We start from the raw sequence: 22951 nt of genomic DNA on the forward strand, positions 1-22951 counted from the left end.
ATATACTATATATATATAATATATATATATATATATATAATGCAAATGACAAAACAGTTGGGGCAGAGAGATCCACCTCGTGGGCTCGTGGGTCAGAGGCCGTCCATCGCGGAACCAACGGCGGATGCTCCTTCACGCGGTTTTGAACACTTCAGCAGCCCCGAACGATTTGTTCGGTTCGTCGAGAGACGACAGACAACCTCATTTCTTTCCACATTCCACCCTCTCTCTCTCTCTCTCCTCTTCTTCTTCCTCCTCACTCCCCCCATCTCTCTCTCGTCCTCCGCCACACGCCGCCGCCGCCATCTCCGGGAAGGCAGGGCGGGAAGATGATGATGACGCGGGCCCCGGTGGGGCCGATGGAGGGCGCGGCGGTGGACGATGTGGTGCGCCGCCTCGTGGAGGGCGGCCGCGGCGGGCGCCAGGTGCAGCTGTCCGAGGCGGAGATCCGCCAGCTCTGCGTCGAGGGCAAGCGCGTGCTCCTCTCCCAGCCCAACCTCCTCCGAATCCACGCTCCCGTGAAGATCTGCGGTAATCCTCGCCTTCCTCTTACCTATCTATCCATCTATCTACCTGGGCGATGCCGCCTGATTCCTTTCCCTTTTTCTTCCGGGCCGCCGCCTAATTCCTCCGCCGTCTCTCGGCGTCGTGGTATCCCCGATGTGGATGCGGGAAGGGTAATTTGGTCGTGCTATTTTTGGTTCCGTGGTGAATTGCTCAGTCATGGTTGGATTTGGGCGACCCGGGGTAAAAAATGTTGTTTGATAGAATTGGTGCCATGTTTTCCTGTCTGCATTCCGTACGTGTTACGTTTGCAGCCTGAGAGGCATGGAAATGATTGATGGATGTATGGATAAGTTGGCGGGAGTAATGATGTGTGATGATTTGGTAGAAAGGGAATGCCCTCGAGTACCCCCCGTCTCTGTTCTATCTTCCAAGCCTAATCTAGTTAGGATAACGATTTGTCCATATATCCACTGGCGGAGCCAAGGGGGGGCTGGCAGGGGCCATGGCCCCCCACAATGTTTCGCAACAAAAAAAAATTAGTAGTATGACTTAATATTTTTTATTTATATTAAGAGGGAGATTATATAAATTTTTTGTCATATATACCTATTAATATCTTCTAGATAATATAATCATACAAAACACAACTAGATAATAAAATTATCGCAATGAAAAAGACCGAGCCGGCCCCCCCTAAGTATAATTCCTGACGGCCGCCCCCCCCCCCCAGTATAAATCCTGGCTCCACCACTGCATATATCAATATATTGCTCCTTCAAAAACTCTCTTTTCCATTAACCAACTGTACAATTCTAGCAAATACCATTATCAATCGGTTATGCACAACCTGCTTCACGCCCATCATTTCCCACTGAGAACCTGTATGTGTTGAGTCTGTTGAGATAGGTGAACTGACTTGTGCGATTGAGAATTGTGTTGGCATGAACACAGTAGTCCTCTTTTCATGCCATGTATTTGTTCTATAAATCCTTCTACGTCTACAGTCAAAACAATTCCGCCTTATCAGTTGTGGTGCTCTGCAGGTGATATCCACGGCCAGTTTGTTGACCTTCTGAGATTGTTCGATTTGGGCGGTTATCCTCCAGCATCAACTTACGTATTCCTCGGAGACTATGTCGACAGAGGCAAACAGAGCTTGGAGACCATATGCTTGCTTCTGGCGTACAAAATCCGGTACCCCGAAAAGATTTTCCTGTTGAGGGGGAACCACGAGGATGCGAAGATCAACAGAGTCTACGGATTCTATGACGAATGTAAGAGGAGGTTCAATATTCGGCTGTGGAAGATATTCTCCGATTGCTTCAACTGCCTGCCCATTGCAGCGCTCATTGATGACAAGATACTGTGCATGCATGGTGGTCTCTCTCCCGAACTGACTAGTTTGGACCAGATAAAGGACATTGAGAGGCCTGCTGAGATTCCTGATTATGGTCTCCTGTGTGATCTGCTGTGGTCTGATCCTAGCCCCGATGGAGAAGGGTGGGGGGAGAGTGACAGGGGTGTTTCGTGTACGTTTGGTGCAGACAAACTCGTAGAGTTTTTGGAGAAGAACGATCTCGATCTTATATGCCGAGCTCATCAGGTTTGTGAAAGTCTATCTCCTATCCTGTTTTATTAATTATATTTTTGGTTCTCTGTGAGCTTTACCTGACAGTGCTGTCATGGCCCTAGGTGGTTGAAGATGGTTACGAGTTCTTTGCACAACGAAGATTAGTGACAATCTTTTCAGCTCCAAATTATTGTGGAGAATTCGATAATGTCGGTGCTCTATTGAGCATAGATGAGAGCCTAATGTGTTCATTTCAGATCCTGAAGCCAACTGATATGGGTCCACCGCATGCAAGAAAACAAATTCCAAATAAGGTAAATCAGCTATCATTCACATAGGAATATAGGATTAGTGTTCAGCTATAAAGCTACAAGTTGAATCATTAGAGATCAAATGTTTGTTATAGTATTATCATGTTGGCTAGAGGTCTAGAACCCATGCTTCACACATAATGACATAATGGAAGAGTATTTGAGACTCCAGCTATCAGCTGATGCCAAAAAATGAATTCTTGAGAAATACGATGTGTGCAGGATCTATTATGGTTTGCTAATTCTAAAGCTTGCGATGCCTACTAAATTACATTTGACACCATGACCCCATCACTGATGCTTATTCATAAGAAAAGCTTAGGGATGATTTCCTTCCATTAACATTCTCTTCTGCTAATACTTGAATACATAAGGATGGTGATGAAATTATTACCAGATATTATTTAATGAACCTTTTTCCTGAGATAACCGTTTTCATCTCGTCAACCTCACGACATATCCTCTAATGACAATATGTTGGCATTCACATCTGATTGACAAAACTATTGATTCTTGAATAGCGGTAGGCTTATAGAAAAAATCCCATGCATAATGTCCTAATTGTTCACTTGTTTAGTCAGAGAACAATAGGGGTTAGTAGGTTTCTGTTTGAGTACTCACCAAAGACCTAATAGATCAAGATGCTTAAGTGATGATATCTAGGAGGAGTACAGCTCACGTTGTTCTGAATAGATCAGGGGTTATAGTAATATCAGCAGAGTTTGCATAGATCATCCCTGAGGTGCAAAGAACAATTGACTCCCCATTGGATAATTTTAATGTACTTTACGATACTTGTTTATATTCAAACAAAACTGTACTTTCCACCAGGCGTATGATTTGAAGGCAAGCAAACTGATTACATCACTCTGTCTTCCACTTTACAGCCAGCAAGAGGGTGAAGCCTTCGACCAGCATCCATCCAATACTTTTTAAGTACCTCGATCGTCAGTCAGCTCAAAGGGGGTGATCTGTTGTTTGGATACTTGGATCCACCAGGGCATGGCATTAAGACATCCATCAGCCAATCCATCCCCTTAACCACCCTTGGGTGGCGGCTTGGCTGTAAAGGATATTCTGTACAGCATTAGGTTGGATTCATCACACCATATGTTTCATTGTTCTTCCTGCCGGCACAGGACCTCATTGGCAGCTTGACATCCAGTAGATGTTAGTAATCTCTATTTGTTTTTTTCTTAGCTGTGCCATGCGTTGTTTTTGTGCGTGACTTGATGTATGGTGATTTTATCTTTGTAATATGTAGATGTTGCAGGAAATAGGTCTGCACAAATGTTGTGTCCATCAGCAGTACCATTCTTTTTTACCTTCCTTTCATTTCTTTTGTGGACATGGAAGGGAAAGATAGCGATGACCACGGGCGGCTAAAAAGGAACGTTATTGGCGACGGGATCGGAGTCCACAATTTCTTTATGGAGCACTCGAACCAAACGCGAAACACCGTTATCGGGTTGCACTGCGACATCGGTTTCGGGAGCAAACTGGACAAAACCAACTCGCTAATACTCTGTGTGCGTCCGTCCCGTCCCACGCGCCCCCGAACGCTCCCTGCCGATCGGCCCACTGGACTGCTTCCACCTTCAGTTCGTCAGCATTGTTCTTTAATTAGTGATGTGGTTTCTTCTCATCCACATGATGGACGCGCGGAGGTGCACCACTTTCTGCCTAGCCACGTGATGCGCGCACTCGGGCCAGCTGCTCCCTGACGCAGCGCTGCTGGCACCGGGCACCGATGCGGCATAGCCTGTGCGGGTCGTCGGCGCCGGAGGAGGAGCCTTGCTTGACGAGCTAGGCGAAGAGAGCGTCGAAGCGGTGGAGCAACGGGTCGACGCAGCGGGCGGGCGTTGGAGCGGGAGCAGGTGGAGCTCAACAAAATCAGCTCGCGGCCAAGCCCTGGCCGAGGTCGCGCCCCATCCCCCACCGCAGTTCCCCACCATGTAGGCCATGGCTGCCGGCGACATCGTGTTTTAAGTGTTTCAGGCGTTTCAGACTTATGTTTCAAGCTTTTTCATTTGAATTTGCAAAAGTCGATCTGGGATATTGCATATGTTGCAATGATAATACACGCATGTTGTAAGCATATGTAAGTGTTTCAGTTATTTTAAAAGTATGTTTCAAGTGTTTCATCATAATGTTGCAGAAGTATATCTGGATGCTGCATAACATATATGTTTCAGACGCATGTTTCAAGTGTTTCATACGAATGTTGCAAGTGTTTTATCTGAATATTGCAAAACTAGATCTATATGTTGCATATCTTGCTATGGCTATACACGCATGTTTTAGGCATATGTTTCAAGTGTTTGTTTTAAGTCGCATGTTGCAAGTGTTTCTATTAGATGTTTTAAAAGTAGATCCGGGTGAACACATGTAGCAATGCCCCGGTGGCTGGCGGACAGCAGCATGCCATAGCCGCCTGCTACTGTTGTTGGGGCGCCACCCATGGGTCACCGTGCGGGCGCCCAAGGGCAGCAGACGCCTCCTGGCTCGCATTCGCAGGCAGGGTGAGGCAAGCGCGGGGGCGTGCTCCTGTCTGTTACGGTCCAGTGGAGTAACAACACTCCTGTTACGCGGGCGCAGCAGGCATGGGCGAGCACGCATTTCACGCTAAGCATGCGTTGGGCAACGATAATATTCTCTTGAGCGGCGGGCGTGGCACGGGCGTCCGGACAGGCGCTTTTGTCCGGACGTCCGAGCGCTAGACCCTAGGCAAACATTATGGACCTATTTGGGACAGCTCCCCAAACTCTAGATTCAGCAAAAATAGCTCCACTCTATAAAAAGTTTGCCAAACAGTCTAGCTCCACCAAATTCAGATCCACCAAAATAGAGGATCAGGGGCTAGATTCACAAAAAAGTGGAGCTGCTGAAGGGCTGCTCCACTAAACTAGAATTGGTGAAGTAGGCAAAAATTAGCCACCACTGCCGCCGCTTACACATATACTGGATCGTTCTATTTTTTCCGTCTCCTCTCTTCTTCTCCTATCGGGAGGTCACGCGCCTCCCCACCGGTCGCCCCCGCCCCTACGCGCCTGTTCCTCTTCTCCCATCGCGACGCGGTCATCTTCTCCTTCACCGGTGACGCGGTCATCTTCTCCTTCACTGGTGACGCGGCCACCCACCATCACTACACGCCAAGCCCGTCGTTGCCCCGTCCCCGGGGGCCACGCCTGTAGGGGCCACGCCTCGCTCGGCCGCCATGGCCGCGACCTCCGCCTAGCGGGAGGTCGACGTCGGTGAGGGTCCTGGGGCCACGCCCACCGAACGAGCCCACGCCCGCCCGGTGTGGGCACGCCCAATCGGCGTGGCCGCGCCCCCACTCTCCTCCTGTGCTCGTCAAGGGAAGAAGATAGTGAAAGGATCAAGATGCCCAAGAGGGGGGGTGAATTGGGCTAATTCTAAATTTTCTTGCAATAATCAAATCCTACGGATAGCCCAATTAACCCCTTGTGCCTAGAAAAGTGTTTCTATCAAATCAACGCACAAAAGACTTGCAACCTATGTTCCAAACTTACTCTAGCATAGCAATTCTATGAATGTAAAGACAAGTATTGAATTGCTCAAAGTAAATACTTAAAGTAAATGCTTAAAGTAAATGGAGAGAGGAACGCGGTGATGTTTTGCCGAGGTATCGGAGAGTCGCCACTCTCCACTAGTCCTCGTTGGAGCACCCGCGCAAGGGTGTAGCTCCCCCTTGATCCGCGCAAGGATCAAGTGCTCTCTACGGGTTGATTCTTTGACACTCCGCCGCGGCGAATCACCCAAAACCGCTCACAACTTGAGTTGGGTCACCCACAAGCTCCGCCGGGTGATCACCAAGCTCCCAACCACCACCAAGCCGTCTAGGTGATGGCGATCACCAAGAGTAACAAGCACAAACTCTCACTTGACCACGCGAAGCCTAATGAGAAGATGGATGCACACTTGTCTACTCTTGATTCACTAATGAGGTTTCACTCTTGGATTCTCAAATCACAAACACCTCACTAGGATCTTGCTCTTCTTGGCACTCACAAACGTGTTTCTCAGCTGTTGGAATGAGAAAAAGTGACTCCACTCACGAGTGGAGCTTCTATTTATAAGGCAGCCTGAAAAACGAACCGTTATGAGCTTCTGTGGGGTGACCGGACGCTCCGATCGTTTTGACCGGACGCTCCGGTCAGTTCAACCCGCGCAACAGTTTTCACGTGATGACCGGACGCTGTCAGGGTCCGATCAGTACCGACCGGACGCGTCCGGTCGCTCTTGGATGCTTACTGTAAACGACCGGACGCTGGATACTCAGGGTCCGGTCACCACTGACCGGACGCGTCCGGTCGCACATTCTCAAGTCTGGACCCTTACTAGAGTCGACCGGACACTGGCCCTCAGTGTCCGGTCACACGACCTTCCAGCGTCCGGTCACACCAGACTTGTTCTTCACGGTCAAATGAACTGACCAGACCCTGCGGCCAGCGTCCGGTCGCACCGGAGCCAGCGTCCGGTCAATATTTGACCCTCCATTCACTTCCAACTCTCGATCATATGTGAATGAAGTTTGCTCCAAAGGATCTTAGGCATTCATAGGAGCTACCTAGAGCTAGTTTTAACAAGTGTGCACCACACCTAACTCACTAGACTCAACTAGGTCAAGCTACCCGTTCATACCCCCCCTTCATAGTACGGCCAAAGGAAAAACAAAGTCCTAAACTATTCTAAGTGTCTCTCCAACTTCAATTGACACTTAGAACTAGTTATCCTTAACCTTGTCGTCCATCCTTTGAAAACCGAAACGATTTCCATCGTAGGGGCATGACAACCTCAATTGCCCAATCGATCTCCATTACCATGACCTAACTTAATTGCCTCTGCAAAACACATGTTAGTCATAGTAATCTTGTATTGACATTAATCACCGAAATCCACTTAGGGGCCTAGATGCTTTCAATCTCCCCCTTTTTGGTGATTGATGACAATACCACCTCGAGTATGTTAAAGAGTGAGGTTTTTGAAGGGCTTGGTTCATATAAGCTTTTGTCGTTAAGAACAAAAGAGTTAGGCAAGCTTATATGACCCAAGCCAACACAGTGTACTCAAAGGATATGAATTAAGCATGAGTACAAGTAACAAAGCTCATTTGCTTCGAAGTATAAACGCGGAAGCAAAAGCAAATGAGCATAACACAAGTGATATGACATATAGATAATGCAAAGTAGAAATCACACATGTCAAATATCACAATCACGTAGATAGCACTATCACATATATATAATAGTATGCATGAAAGTAAACACACGAATGCATAAGTAATAGTGTATCACACAAATTAAACTCCAAATGTATATAATAAGCTAATACTATATAACTAGCTCCCCCTAAATGTAGCTCCCCCTGAGACTACATACTCGAACACCCTCTCCCCCTTTGGCGTCAAACACCAAAACCTAGGGCGGGGCTGCAGCGGACGAGCCGGGCGCTGAAGAACGTGGGGCAAGCTGGAACTGGGCACCATCATCATCTGACCCTGAGCTCTGAACTGACTGACCCTCTGTGGTAGGAGGTGTCGCTGAAGCGGTCTGGGTCTAAGCTAGGGCTGGTGCTGCCTGTGAAGCTGCAAGTATGTCTGTCGTAGGATCTGACGAGGCGACAGACGAGGGGAGCCTCTGAGTAGTCACTGCGACTGGAGCTGCTGTAGACGGACCGGCGGTATGCATATGAGGCGGAGTAGGCATACCGGTCAACTCGCTGAAGGATGCTCCAAGACTCCTAGAGACTGACGTCTCAGGCACGAATAGCGAGGAAGACTGCTCTGGTGTGAAGCCCGTCTGAAATGGAGTGAACTGCGGGGCTACCACGGGTGAGGCTAACCACTGGGACACCTGTATAGGCGGTGAAGCAAACTGAGCTGGAGGCTGTCCCTGACTCTGGAGCCCACTGGGCTGTACTACTAGAGTCGTCGAAGTGGTAGGGGGCTATGCAAGCTAGGGCGAAGGCTGTGGCAGTGGGACCCCAATGGCTATCACTACATGCTGCATGAATCCCATGAGCTGCTGCTGCATAAGTAACTGCTGGTGCTAAAGGAGCTGCTGCTGCCGCTGGAACTCGTCCTGACGAGCCTGAAACCGCACGAAGTTGGCAGCTGTCTCCTGTGCCTGTCGTGTCTGGTCCTGCTGCATCCGCTCAAGAATAGCAATGAGAGCGGGGTCTGTCTGCGGAGCAGGTGGAGCAGAACTGGAGCTACCGACCTTTGCATCGTGTCTGCGTGGAGGCATCTGAGGTATAGGCTGGTAGTCGTCGTCAGAGCTGTCACTGTACTCGCTCACCTCCTGCTGTGCCTCTAGCTCCTCCTCCTTAGTGGCTGCAATCCCTCTGATGATCTCATCCTGCTGAGCTGTGGACTCTGGCACGTCGGGATGACAGCTAGGCTATCTGGGTGTCTGAGGAGTGGTGTGTCTGATCCTCTGTGATAGGTTGTAAGCTGGGAACTCTGTGGTGGCACCTGTATACTCATCCATCATGCCAGGGGGCTTATCAAGCACTACTCTGCGGATGAGGAATGTGATCCAGTGAGCATAGGAAAGCTGCCTACGACCCTTGAATCCCTCAGCTATTGTGTCCTCCATCTCTGAAAGCAGGAGATCCCAGATATCAAATACTGTCTGCTGCATGATGGCATTGAGAAGCTAGAGCTGTAAGCGAGTCAGGCCCTCCCTGTATCCCAACCTGGGAAGCAGTGTCCTCCTGATAATGGCCTCTAGCACTCTCGCTGTAGGAGTCAAGTCACTGGGGTTCCTGCTCGACCCCTCACCAAAGGGCTCCTTGAAGCAATGGCGCACTAAATCTGTAGGGGGCACCAGCCCTCCATGAGGACGCCTGGGAGGTCCCTGCTGTCCATAACAAACCTCATGCATCTTGATAGGCTACTCCTGTAGCCTCAGTATCTCTCTGACCCTGCCACTCGTCACTCTGTAGTCTTTGCCTCTGAAAGCAAAGTGAATAAACCTGTGATGTGGATCGATGAAGAGTGAAGCATAAAACTGACGAACCCAAGATGGTACATATATCCCCGTCCGTCCAATCAAATCTGTTAGTCCTGGCAAATATGACAAGTATGGCCGAATGCTCTCTCCGGCTGCTGCCACAATAGACTCTATCTGACAGACTCTCTAAGATCTGAACACTGCCCCACTGTTGAGATAAGCATTGTAGAAATCCTCCTGCAGTGGCGTGTAGAAACCTTCAGCTGCTCTCTCATCCCTCCTCGGAGGAAACCAAACCTCAAACTCAACAAATCGCAGCTGTTGAACCTATCTGGCGGTGGCGGCCCTCAAGTCGAGGTGAACCACTGGAGGCGGACCCTGAGGTCTGGGCAGAGGACGTGAACCTCTGCGCTGAGTAACTGGCCTCGGTGGAACTGTAGCACTGGTACGACTCGAGCGGCGTAGCTGAGGTGCCGGCTCGGTCTCCTGACCCTCCTGAGTCTCCTAGGCTGGCTGAGGCTCTGCTGGTGGGGGCTGCTGCTGTGCTGACGGACCCTCCTCAATGGCAACCCGTCGTCCTGCAAACGTGGCAGTCCCAGCTGGACTACCATGACGACGCTCAACCTCCTCAATCGCAGCTCTGACTGCTGGAGAAACTGGCTGATCTGCAATGACAACTCCGCTGCGGGCACCACCTCTCTCGGCACGCTCTGCGGCCTCTGCAACAGCTGCTGCTCTCGCTGTCTCTGCGTCGGGGTACTTCCGCTTCTTGGATGTCACCTGCTTGGTTGACTTGCCCTTAGATCCGGCTGGCTGGCGAGGCGGGGGCCTCCGATCATCATCACCTGGGCCACCACCAACGTTCTTGGTGTGAGCCATCTGAACTGACAAGATGGTGAACTGCCGCTAATGAAGATCAACTGTCAAACTGCCGCTTTCGAGGCTTGGCCTCGATCCTTACTCGCGAGCTTGGCTCCGAGTTGACTGCCAACTGCCACAAGAACCACAACGGAACCGACTCGCTGCACGATAGAATAGATGGATATACAAATAAATACCATATGTCTAATAGATGTGAAACCCTAATAGAGAAAGCAATGTGGATACGAAATAGAATCGAATGGCTTTCTACCTGACGAACAGCGATCCGAGAAAAGATGAGATGTCACACGGGGAATCTCGGAACCGGCTAGGGTTAGGTCAAAGGCCCTGAATTGCAATGGGGAATCAGTGCATTGAAAATATGATCTAGGTCACAAAGTATAGATCAAGATCGAAAAAATGAATCTTGCCTTACCAATCAAGGAGGTGGTAGGGCAAGGGCACACGGCTTGAGATGATGCGGTGAGACTTGGCAGCGGGCTCTCGGGTGACGCGGTGGCGAGATGACCGGGCGAGCGCGGTGGTGCGCGAGCTACGGCGGCGGCGTGGGCTGTGCTGGCGTGGTGGCGTGCGGGAAGGCTCGGGCGCAGTGGCACGGCGAGGCTGGAGCACGGCGGCGTGGGCGCGAGGTGGCCGGCACAGGGTCACGGTGGCGCGGCGAGGTAGGGGCACGGCGGCGCTCAGCTGACGAGCAGTGGAGGCGGTGGCTCGGGCTAGGGCAAAAACGAGTTGAGGGGCGAACAAGGGTACGGCAACGGTTAAATAATCCCCCAAACGCGACAGAAAAGGAAACTGAAAAGAGTCCTGAGAACGCGCGAGATCTACTGACCGGACGCTCCGGTGGTAGCGACCGGATGCTACCACCCAGCGTCCGGTCGATTCCAGAGAGGTCCAAATCCTCTGGAATCGGGACCGAACGCGTCCGGTGGTCCATGACCGGACGCAGGCAGGGTCCGGTCAGTACAACTTGGTCTTCCTTTGATCGACCGGACGCTGAACCCTTCCTGACCGGACGCACAGACGCAGCGTCCGGTCACTCCTTCAGCAGCAGTTCACCTCCTGTGAACTGACCGGATGCTGGACAGCAGCGTCCGGTGCAGCGTCCGGTGCACCTTTTCCAGCAAACCTTCAACCTTCCTTCGCGTTGCCTGTTCCCAATCAAGTCCCAACTTGAATAAGATCCAAATAAACACCAATTGGGACTGATGTGAGTGACCTCTCTCAAACCCTCATATTTTTCAAAATATTTTGCCTTAGGCTATAATTCTTTTTAAGAAAATAGGCAACAAGAGGGCAAATGGAACAAAACAACAAAACAACATTCATGCATATGCAATACTTGTAAGTAAATCTAGTTGCTTGTCAAGTTTGATCCAAGGTTAAGCTTCTTCACACGCTTTTGGGCGGTTATCTTAACCATGTTAGACAAGCCCTATATGCATTGCCACAAATTAAACATGTTGTATATTACAATGAATGCAAGGGACAACACAAGCTCAATTTTTAGTGAAGTTACTAAAATCAAGTACATTGAGCTCATTCCGCAATCTACAAAATGTAGCCTCATCTAGCGGTTTAGTGAAGATATCCGCTAATTGATCTTCGGATCTTACACCTTCTAGTGATATATCATTTTTAGCCACATGATCTCTTAGAAAGTGATGGCGGATATCTATATGCTTGGTGCGAGAGTGTTGAACCGGATTATTTGCAAGTTTTACTGCACTTTCATTGTCGCACAAAAGAGGTACTTTCTCTAGAACTACTCCATAGTCTAGCAAAGTTTGTTTCATGTATAATATTTGTGCACAACAAGCACCCGCGGCAATGTATTCCGCTTCGGCGGTGGACAAAGCCACACTATTTTGTTTCTTAGAGGACCAAGACACAAGTGATCTACCAAGCAAATGGCACCCTCCGGATGTGCTCTTTCTATCAACTTTGCATCCGGCGTAATCCGAATCGGAATAGCCAATTAATTCAAATAAAGCTCCTTTGGGATACCAAAGACCAATGCTTGGTGTGTGCTTAAGATACCTAAGGATTCTTTTTACGGCAATTAAATGTGTTTCCTTAGGACTAGCTTGAAATCTAGCACACATACACACACTAAACATGATGTCGGGCCTAGATGCGGTTAAATATAACAAGCTACCAATCATAGAACGGTAGAGAGTTTGATCAACCGGGTTACATCCCTCATCTAGGTCGAGATGTCCATTTGTAGGCATTGGTGTCTTGATTGGCTTACATTCATCCATCTTGAATCTCTTGAGAAGATCTTTTGTGTATTTCTCTTGAGAGATGAAGATGCCTTCTTTTATTTGCTTGACTTGAAAACCAAGAAAGAATGTAAGCTCACCAATCATTGACATCTCGAACTCCTTCGACATCAATTCACCAAATTCTTTGCATGAGTCTTCATTTGATGATCCAAAGATGATATCATCAACATATACTTGACAAATGAAGATATGCCCATCAAGCTTCTTGGTGAATAGTGTGGTGTCGACCTTCCCAATGGTGAAGCCCTTCTCAATGAGGAAGTCCCAAAGGCGCTCATACCAAGCTCTTGGGGCTTGCTTAAGCCCATATAGTGCCAACCTATAAACATGATTAGGATATCTAGGGTCTTCAAACCTGGGAGGTTGATCAACATAGACTAGTTCATTAATAAAGCCATTTAAGAATGCACTTTTCACATCCATTTGATATAGTTTCATTTCATGATGTGATGCATATGCAAGAAGGATACAGATGGCTTCTAATCTTGCAACCGGTGCAAAGGTCTCTCCAAAATCCAAGCCTTCAACTTGAGAGAACCCCTTTGCAACTAGTCTTGCCTTGTTCCTCACAACAACACCTTGATCATCTTGCTTGTTGCGGAACACCCACTTTGTTCCAATGACTCTTGCACCTTTTGGTCGCTCTTCAAGAGTCCAAACTTCATTGCGAGTGAAGTTGTTCAACTCTTCATGCATGGCATTGATCCAATCCGGATCTTTAAGAGCTTCTTCTACCTTGGTAGGCTCATAGCAAGAGACAAAAGAGTGATGAGCAATAAATAAAGTAAGTTTTTGAGATCGAGTCATCACACCCTTTGATGGACTCCCTATGATGAGATCTTGTGGATGATCTTGTAGGAGAGGTGTGTTTCTTCTATTGACCACTTGAGGAGGAGGTTGTGGAGCATCAATATCTTGTGCTTGTACCACCATTTGCTCATGAGAGATGTGAGTATCTTCATTTTCCACTCTCCCATCTTTTTCACCATCTTGTGGTACATTTGATGAAGAAGGTTGGTTAATGACTTGTACATCATCTTCATCATCTTTTGGCTTGATGTCTCCCACCAGAATGTTCTTCATAGCCTCCCTCAATGGTTCATCACCTACATTATCAAGATTCTCATGTGCTCCTTGGGAGCCATTAGATTCATCAAATTCCACATCATATGTTTCTTCAACCAAGCCGGTGGCATGATTAAATACTCTATATGCTTTGGACTTCAATGAGTAACCAACAAGAAAACCTATATCACAATGTCTTTGAAACTTTCCTAGGTGTTGCCGCTTCTTGTAGATGTAGCACTTGCAACCAAACACCCTAAAGAAGGAGACGTCCGGCTTCTTCCCATTGAGCAACTCATACGGTGTCTTGATAAGGAACTTTTGAAGAAATAGACGGTTGGATGCATAACATGCGGTGTTGATTGCTTCCGCCCATAGAGCTTCGGGGGTGTTGTACTCATCTAGCATTGTCCTTGCAAGGGTGATCAAAGTCCGATTCTTCCTCTCAACTACACTATTTTGTTGAGGAGTATAGGTTGTGGAGACCTCATGTTTGATTCCAACTTCATCACAATAAGCTTCTATGTTTGTGTTGTCAAACTCTTTGCCATTGTCACTTCTTATCTTCTTGAGCTTCACTTTAAATTCATTTTGAGCTCTCTTGGCAAACTTCTTGAAACAAGATGCAACTTCGGATTTGTCATGAAGGAAGAACACCCATGTATACCTTGAATAGTCATCCACAATCACAAGACAATAGAGATTTCCTCCCAAACTCTTGTATATTGTTGGTCCAAATAAATCCATGTGTAGGAGTTCTAGCACTCTTGGCTTTGGTTGGATGAGTGTTTGCAACTTACTTGCTGGCTTGACATGCACTACAAAGCTTGTCCTTCTCAAACTTCACATCCTTCAACCCTCTCACCAAATCATTCTTCATAAGCTTCTTGAGTGAGCTCATCCCAACATGAGCAAGTCTTCTATGCCATAGCCACCCAAGTGTTGTTTTGGTGAATAGGCAAGTCTTCAAGTTTGCATCTTCGGAGGTGAAGTCAACTAGATATAGGTTGTTGTATCTAAATCCATTGAATATCACTTGATTGTCATCTACCTTGGATACAACAACCTCCTTCTCGGTGAATAAGCATTGGAAGCCAAGATCACACAATTGCCCAACGGATAGCAAGTTGAAGCTCAATGAAGCGACATAGAGCACATTGGAGATGGAATGATCATTTGATATTGCCACTTTGCCCAATCTTTTAACCTTGCCTTTTGAATTATCTCCAAATGTTATTTTCTCTTGTCCATCTACCTCTTCATCTAGTGAGGTGAACATACGAGGATCACCGGTCATATGTTGAGTGCAACCACTATCAATAACCCAATGACTTCCACCGGTCTTGTAGTTCACCTTGCGTTCACCCTTGGCCATAAGGCATAGGTGTGTAGAGGATGATGGCGATGGTGGCGGTGAGGATGCAAGATCAATAGCAATGGCGGCCACCTTCTCATTGTCACTCTCATCATCGGATGATCCACTTGAGGAATCAATGTTCGTGAGCCAATCACCGACAATATAGGCCTTGCCACTCTTCTTCTTCTTGTAGAAGTCTCTCTTTTTGCCATCTCTCTTCTTGTATGGCTTGTTCTTTTTTTCATCTTCATCACTTGAATCATCTTTCTTGCCCTTGTTCTTGAACTTGTCTTTCTTGGGCTTTGTGCATTGATGAGCTAGGTGGCCAAGTTCGCCACAATTATAGCAATCCATCTCGGAGATTGGCTTTCTTCTTGAGCTAGTGAAGAACTTCTTCTTCTTGCCGTCAAACTTGATGCCACTCTTGTTTAGCTTCTTTAGCATCTTGGCGGTCTTCTTCACCATGAGAGCAAGACTTTCTTCATCATCTTCATCACTTGAGCTCTCATACTCAAGTCTTGCCTTGCCCTTATCTTGGCTAGCTTTGAATGCTAAGTCCTTCTCTTTCTTCTTTGTAGAGGATGAGCCATCTTGTGGCGTGATGTGCATGTACATCTCATGAGCATTGATCTTTCCTAGAATTTGTGTCGGTGTAGCGGCGGAAAGATCACCTTGATGTAGCACGGTCACAATGTGCCCATATTTGTCAATGGGGAGGACACTCAAGATCTTTCTCACAACGTCGGATGGTGACATTTGAGTAAGTCCAAGCCCATTGACTTCCTCTACAAGAACATTTAAACGAGAATACATTTCATTAGCACTTTCTTTGGGAAGCATCTCAAAAGAATTTAGCTTTTTAATCACAAGATGATAGCGTTCCTCACGCTCACTCTTGGTTCCCTCATGGAGCGCACAAACGTCCGACCATAGTGCATGGGCGTCTTTGTGGTTCCTTACACGATTAAACACATCTTTGCAAAGGCCTCTAAAGATGGTGTTGTGAGCCTTTGCATTCTATTTTTCATAGTTTACTTCATCGCCTTGAAGTTGTGCGGCATTCTTAGGTGTTGGGAACCCTTGAGAGGCGGCTCTAAGAATTCCAACATCTAGAGCTTCTAGGTAAGCCTCCATGCGAATTTTCCAATATGGAAAATCATCCCCTCGAAGATAGGAGGAGGTCCATCCCCGTGAGACATCTTGCTCTAAGCAGTTAGGCTTAAAAACGTGAGCACGAGGCTCTGATACCAATTGAAAGGATCAAGATGCCCAAGAGGGGGGTGAATTGGGCTAATTCTAAATTTTCTTGCAATAATCAAATCCTACGGATAGCCCAATTAACCCCTTATGCCTAGAAAAGTGTTTGTATCAAATCAACGCACAAAAGACTTGCAACCTATGTTCCAAACTTACTCTAGCATAGCAATTCTATGAATGTAAAGACAAGTATTGAATTGCTCAAAGTAAATACTTAAAGTAAATGCTTAAAGTAAATGGAGAGAGGAACGCGGCGATGTTTTGCCGAGGTATCGGAGAGTCGCCACTCTCCACTAGTCCTCGTTGGAGCACCCACGCAAGGGTGTAGCTCCCCCTTGATCCGCGCAAGGATCAAGTGCTCTCTACGGGTTGATTCTTTGACACTCCGTCGCGACGAATCACCCAAAACTACTCACAACTTGAGTTGGGTCACCCACAAGCTCCGCCGGGTGATCACCAAGCTCCCAACCACCACCAAGCCGTCTAGGTGATGGCGATCACCAAGAGTAACAAGCACAAACTCTCACTTGACCACGCGAAGCCTAATGAGAAGATGGATGCACACTTGTCTACTCTTGATTCACTAATGAGGTTTCACTCTTGGATTCTCAAATCACAAACACCTCACTAGGACCTTGCTCTTCTTGGCACTCACAAACGTGTTTCTCAGCTGTTGGAATGAGCAAAAGTGACTCCACTCACGAGTGGAGCTTCTATTTATAAGGCAGCCTGAAAAACGAACCGTTATGAGCTTCTGCGGGGTGACCGGACGCTCCGATCGTTTTGACCGGACGCTCCGGTCAGTTCAACCCGCGCAATAGTTTTCACGTGATGACCGGACGCTGTCAGGGTCCGGTCAGTACCGACCGGACGCGTCCGGTCGCTCTTGGATGCTTACTGTAAATGACCGGACGCTGGATACTCAGGGTCCGGTCACCACCGACCGGACGCGTCCGGTCGCACTTTCTCAAGTCTGGACCCTTACTGGAGTCGACCGGACGCTGGCCCTCAGCGTCCGGTCACATGACCTTCCAGCGTTCGGTCACACCAGACTTGTTCTTCACGGTCAAATGAACTGATCGGACCCTGCGGCCAGCGTCCGGTCGCACCGGAGCCAGCGTCCGGTCAGTATTTGACCCTCCATTCACTTCCAACTCTCGATCATATGTGAATGAAGTTTGCTCCAAAGGATCTTAGGCATTCATAGGAGCTACCTAGAGCTAGTTTTAACAAGTGTGCACCACACCTAACTCACTATACTCAACTAGGTCAAGCTACCCGTTCATACCCCCCCTTCATAGTATGGCCAAAGGAAAAACAAAGTCCTAAACTATTCTAAGTGTCTCTCCAACTTCAATTGACACTTAGAACTAGTTATCCTTAACCTTGTCGTCCATCCTTTGAAAACCGAAACGATTTCCATCGTAGGGGCATGACAACCTCAATTGCCCAATCGATCTCCATTACCATGACCTAACTTAATTGCCTCTGCAAAACACATGTTAGTCATAGTAATCTTGTATTGACATTAATCACCGAAATCCACTTAGGGGCCTAGATGCTTTCAGATAGGTCGACGTTTTTTCCTGACACTGACACATGGGGCCTATCCCATGGCAAATCTGTCCACTCCAACCAAATGCCCTTGCGTGGATCTGAAGTTGATTCGTAGCCAAACAGTTTCACTGTGGATCTCAGATCCACTAGTGGAGCTGCTCTACGGTGAATCATGAGTGGAGGAGTTATACCAAACATGATGGTAAAGCTAAATATTAGCCCATCTTTTAAAAATAGAGTAAACATGAGCTAATTATGGCCTAATAAGGGCTAATAAATTCTGATCACAAATTAGCCCCATTAGCTCTTATTAACCTAGAATTGTTTCTGGCTCCTTATACATATAGTTTTTTCTCAGAATTCAGAATCGGATACGGATCATGTTGGGTATGAGCTATTGATATCTATTCATATACATATCAAAATTTTGATTTTGAGTAGATTCAGATACGGTACGGATATCGGATTCAGATATTGACTGTCTATACAGAATTAGGAGATGCTAGCGCCTGGACCTAACGTTATCTGGTTCCACCCGTCCGATCGAACCCACAACAGAGGGAACCACCCATGCCCATGCCCTCCTGCACACACAGACGAGGACCGTTCGCGCCCCTACCGTCCGCTTCTCAAGCCCGCCGCCACACCACGCTCCATCCCTCCACTTCGCACGCACATGCCCGCCACCCCAGCAGCTACGGTAGTTGGGTCCCATTACAACATGTGCCATACCCGATCTACTTTTGCAACATCCAGATAAAACACTTACAACATATGTCTAAAACACTAGAAAAACACGTGTGTAGCCATTGCAAAAAAATATACAATATCTAGACGAAAAACTTGAGACATATGTTTGGGCAACTGAAAACACTTGAAAACATACGTTGGCAACATGCATGTATATGCAACATCCAGATAAAACACTTGCAATATACTTCTGAAATAGATGAAACATACACTTAAAACATACGTGTATAACCATTGCAACATGTGCAACATCCCGCTCTATTTTTGCAACACCGATATAAAACACTTGCAACATACCTCTAAAACATATGAAACACGTGAAACATATGTTTGCAACACGCGCTTTGAGCGTAATATCGCCTTGCTGTTTGGGAGAAGGCCGCGGCATGTCCGATGGAGAAGACCGTGGTGGGTCCACGTGCTCTAGAAGGCCGCAGCAGGCGAAAAGGTGCGGTGGAGAGGGAGGAAGATGAGCTACCGTGCTCTGGCATAGGGGACATGCCGGCTGGCGGAGCGGAGGTGCGGTGGAGAGCGTTGTCGCATAGGCGGTACGAGCGCGCGATCGGCGAGGCGGTGTGGGCGCGGCGGAGCGCAATCACGGAGCGCTGTCACGGCGCTGCGGTGAGGTAAGCATAGATAAGCTGCGGCCGTTGGGCTGGCACGGGCGGCCTACCATCGGGAGCGTCCGGTGCTGACGGACGCCCTATACCAAGAATTACCGTACAGAATTTTGATCGTTCTAGATGATATCGGAAAATATCCGTCTTGTTTCCGTCCCTCCTCCTGAAGACGAAATTTCATACCAAAATCCTTTTGTTTTTTTTTTTGTTTTTTTTTTTGGCTGACAGACATATCAGAGAGGATGCATATTTTAGAGCGTTCAGATACATACATCGTTATCATGTCGTACCAAGTGTTGGTGCATTTACCTAACCCGAATTCAGAGCCAAATCCTGCGCAGTCGGCGGATGCATATTGAAATGCTGTTTATCTAGTTGTTGCATTTTGATTTAATTGGCAATCACTAGATTTTTGTTAGAGGGTTAATTTGCAACTAGCGTTGCCATGCCTTCAATTATCCACCGGATCCTGGAAACAATGAAAAGACGAGTTGGCAATGCAATTCAGGAACATTATTCAGGCCCAACCCAAGAGGGACTCCCATTTTGTTAGTCAGCCGACGTGACGAGCTGGGAGTGGCAGGCACTGCTCTACGCCGGCAGCCGACGGCGGCCGGCGGTGACCGGTGAGCATCGAGCATAGAGCGGCTGCGCAGGGTGGGGACAGCGGCGGTGATAACGCCAGCGAGGAAGAAGAAGCGGAGACCAGGGACGTGGTTCTTGGGCTCATTATCTGTCGGAGGCTCAAACGGGACCAAGTGCCAACAATGTCCTGCCAACTACCTCATCAATTATATTTGTAAGTCATCACGAACCTACTGGTGGATGCGGGAACCATTCGTCGGCCTGACAGTCTTTTAGGACCGTCATGTCATGACACTACTACAGATATGAGATTTAGTCCCGGTTGGGAACCAGCTTTACTCCCGGTTTCCCAACCGGAACTAGCAATCCGGGGCTAAAGGTGTTGTTCTTTAGTCCCGGTTTGCCACAACCGGGACTAAAGATCCTCCCAACTTTAAAAAAAATAATGCCTCCCACCGCTGCGCCCTATGAGATTCGAATCCAAGACCTCATGCACTGTCTCACGCGTAGCTTACCACCCTACCTACACAACACATCTAACAATGGATGGGATACTTTCCTTTTGAACTAACCCATCCGGGGACCTTTAGTCCCCGTTGGTGTTACCAATCGAGACTAAAGGTTGGAGGACTTTTAGTCCCGGTTTAGCCGTTGGGCAGAGACCTTTAGTCTCGGTTGGAGACACCGACCGGGACTAAAGGCCTTCTAGTCCCGGGGGCAAACAAATACCGAGGCTAATGCCAAATTGGGACATCGTTCTAAAGTCTGTTCTCTAGTAGCGTGACATGCCCCCGCCTTCCCGGCACCCACATAGGTGAAGCGGCCATCCATATCCACAATGTGCGCAAACATTAATTAAAATTTCTCCTTTCCTATAGAAGAAGTCAGCTTTGGCTTTCTGATTAACCTCAACCTTTATGTGGGTGCCATCTATAGCACCTATGCATCCATCAAACCATGCTGCATATTCAGCAAGTTTCTGGCTAACTAGTGGGTAGTTCCTATCTGCTGGAACTAGTATAGTCTGTGCCCACCTATACATAAATTCTGCTAGTGCAGTTACCTTCCTACTAACCGTATCTAACGATCTTTCAAATCTATCTTTGTATTCTCTACTAGCAGACTGGTGGGCATAAGTCCAGACATACATGCCTAAAGCATCAACAGAATTACACTCGTCTGTAGATGGCAGCTCAAACGGAAGCAACATGTTATGCAAATGCATGAAGGTATCACGGGACATACGCAAATTGTCTATGCATTTTGTTGGATCGTCAAGAGTAAGTTTCATCCATTGCGCGCCGGTGGGTTTGGGTATGGGACAAGGAGGATTTACCGTAGGACTTTGCTGCGCCAGCAGGCCTTTCAACCTTCTCAGCACGACAGCTACCTTCGCCAAGTTCACCATGCCCGGTCCTTCACTGGAAGTGTCGCTATTGGACGACTCCTCATTGCTGCTCATGCTGCAAGATTGAAATGGACACAAACCAATAAGATATGACAGCATATATTGGCAAACAAACATGTGCTCATAAGTGATGTCCCGGAGTTTCTACAAAACAGTACAAAATCATTGCTTAATTTTTGACCGGCACTGATGCAAGGTCTGAGAGCAAAGGATCACAAGACATTTGGACTTGCAGAATTATTTCTATGTAAGAAAGTCATGCAGCCAGGGTATCATGCCAGTAATAATAAAAAATAATCACTTTCAATTACCTCAATACACGTGTAGCACGACCAATCAATTAATGTAATTTCTGGGACCCACCATCTCCTGCTGCCAAAGTTTACTAAACATGCTCAAATAAAAAAATTGACATCAAATTGAATGCAGATGGCGCTTCAACTAGAATGCTCACAATACGCCACACATCCAAGTGAACATAGTTCTCGACAACGGTCTTTATTACAAAGAACAAAAAGAACATAACGCTGACAAGGTGCATAAATAACTCAACATGCTCATGCTGGAAAACTAAAACAACTAAAGAAGCCGCAGGAGGAAGTATGCTGTTGATCACTTGGACTTGGAGAAAACAAAGTCCCACGAGACATTCACCCAGTTTAGCCGGCCCTCTTTTGTTTCCAAATCAAGAAAAGCCCAACGACGGAGCCTGTTGTTGCAAAGATTAAGGGCTTGGGGAAAGACTACATCACTCTCGTTGCAACCATCTTGCTTCAGAATCTAATTGACTTGGGCCATCTCCTTGGCATCAGTGGCTTGACGGGCCTTATGCGCCCTAGTATCCCTGATAATGTCGCTCAGGTCATCAAGGCAGTCATCAAGGGTTGGAGTCCTGCTACTCTTCTTACTACGAGGACCGTTAACGGAATGGTCCCTAGTGACTCTCTTGGAGGACTGACCAACACTACGTGGTTGTACGGGCTCGTCGGACAAGCCTTGAGGAGTCTGAGGGCTTACACTACTGGGTGTACGGTCAGGTTGATGTCCCCCTGCGGATACCAACTCGCCCCTATCACGTGGGGTGCGTCCCAAAATTAAGATTAGTTGCTCATAGCATTGTGGACGTCTAAACCTCTCACGAGCAGTTTGACTACTTTCCTGCACGTGATCCAGGGATGGCCATGTTAGTAGTCAGTTAGTGTGAACCTAAATGCTAAAAAAGAGTTAACGAAAATGGTGTAGTTAGTACCCCGGTGCCGGCGGCATACCAACCGGGGTCAGCTGTCACCTCTCCAGTATGCGGGTCATGGCCTAGCCCAGTATGGATCTCACCATCACGCCAATTGAAATACGCTCTTTTTTAGCTTGTTGTACTTGTTCTGGAGCTGTTTCTTGTTGTACCCGAGCCATGTGGCCTCGTTAAAGGCATGGTGGACATTTGTCCACCCGATAGGGGTTGGGGTATTGTTGCCCCAGTGACATAGGTTTTTCTGCTGAGTGATTAGCTCAAGAAACAATGAGCAGGCTCTGTCATCCCAGCTAGCACGATCTCGATTCATCTGATGCAATGTTCAACATTCCGATGTATTATGTACATGGATGATATGGAAATGGAAAAAAAGATGTTCCTAGCATTACGCAAAGAAGGGATTGGGCGAAGGAAAAGGGAACTTGCCTTTCCAAAACGCTTGCGGCGTTTTGAATGGAGGTTGTACTGCCTGGCTGCAGGTGGAGAGCACGACGAAGTCGACGACGCTGCTAGTGTGGGCAGCGTTGAGCTCCAGCGGATGAAACATCCCTAAATTCTCTGGAGCGTAAAC

The 22951-nt window shown here is 47.7% G+C and overlaps 1 protein-coding gene across 1 annotated transcript; it reads left to right on the forward strand.

Annotated features, from left to right (window-relative positions):
- Positions 1-200: 200 nt before the first annotated feature.
- LOC136512147 (serine/threonine-protein phosphatase PP1-like) lies at positions 201-3717 on the forward strand. Its single transcript, XM_066506135.1, has 4 exons — positions 201-531; positions 1551-2110; positions 2200-2391; positions 3276-3717. Exons 1-4 carry the CDS (start codon positions 330-332, stop codon positions 3288-3290), a joined length of 969 nt encoding a protein of 322 aa, XP_066362232.1. The 5' UTR covers positions 201-329; the 3' UTR covers positions 3291-3717.
- Positions 3718-22951: the final 19234 nt, after the last annotated feature.

The sequence above is a fragment of the Miscanthus floridulus genome, chromosome 16 (genome assembly GCF_019320115.1).
Source record: "Miscanthus floridulus cultivar M001 chromosome 16, ASM1932011v1, whole genome shotgun sequence".
Classification (NCBI taxonomy): Eukaryota; Viridiplantae; Streptophyta; class Magnoliopsida; order Poales; family Poaceae; genus Miscanthus; species Miscanthus floridulus.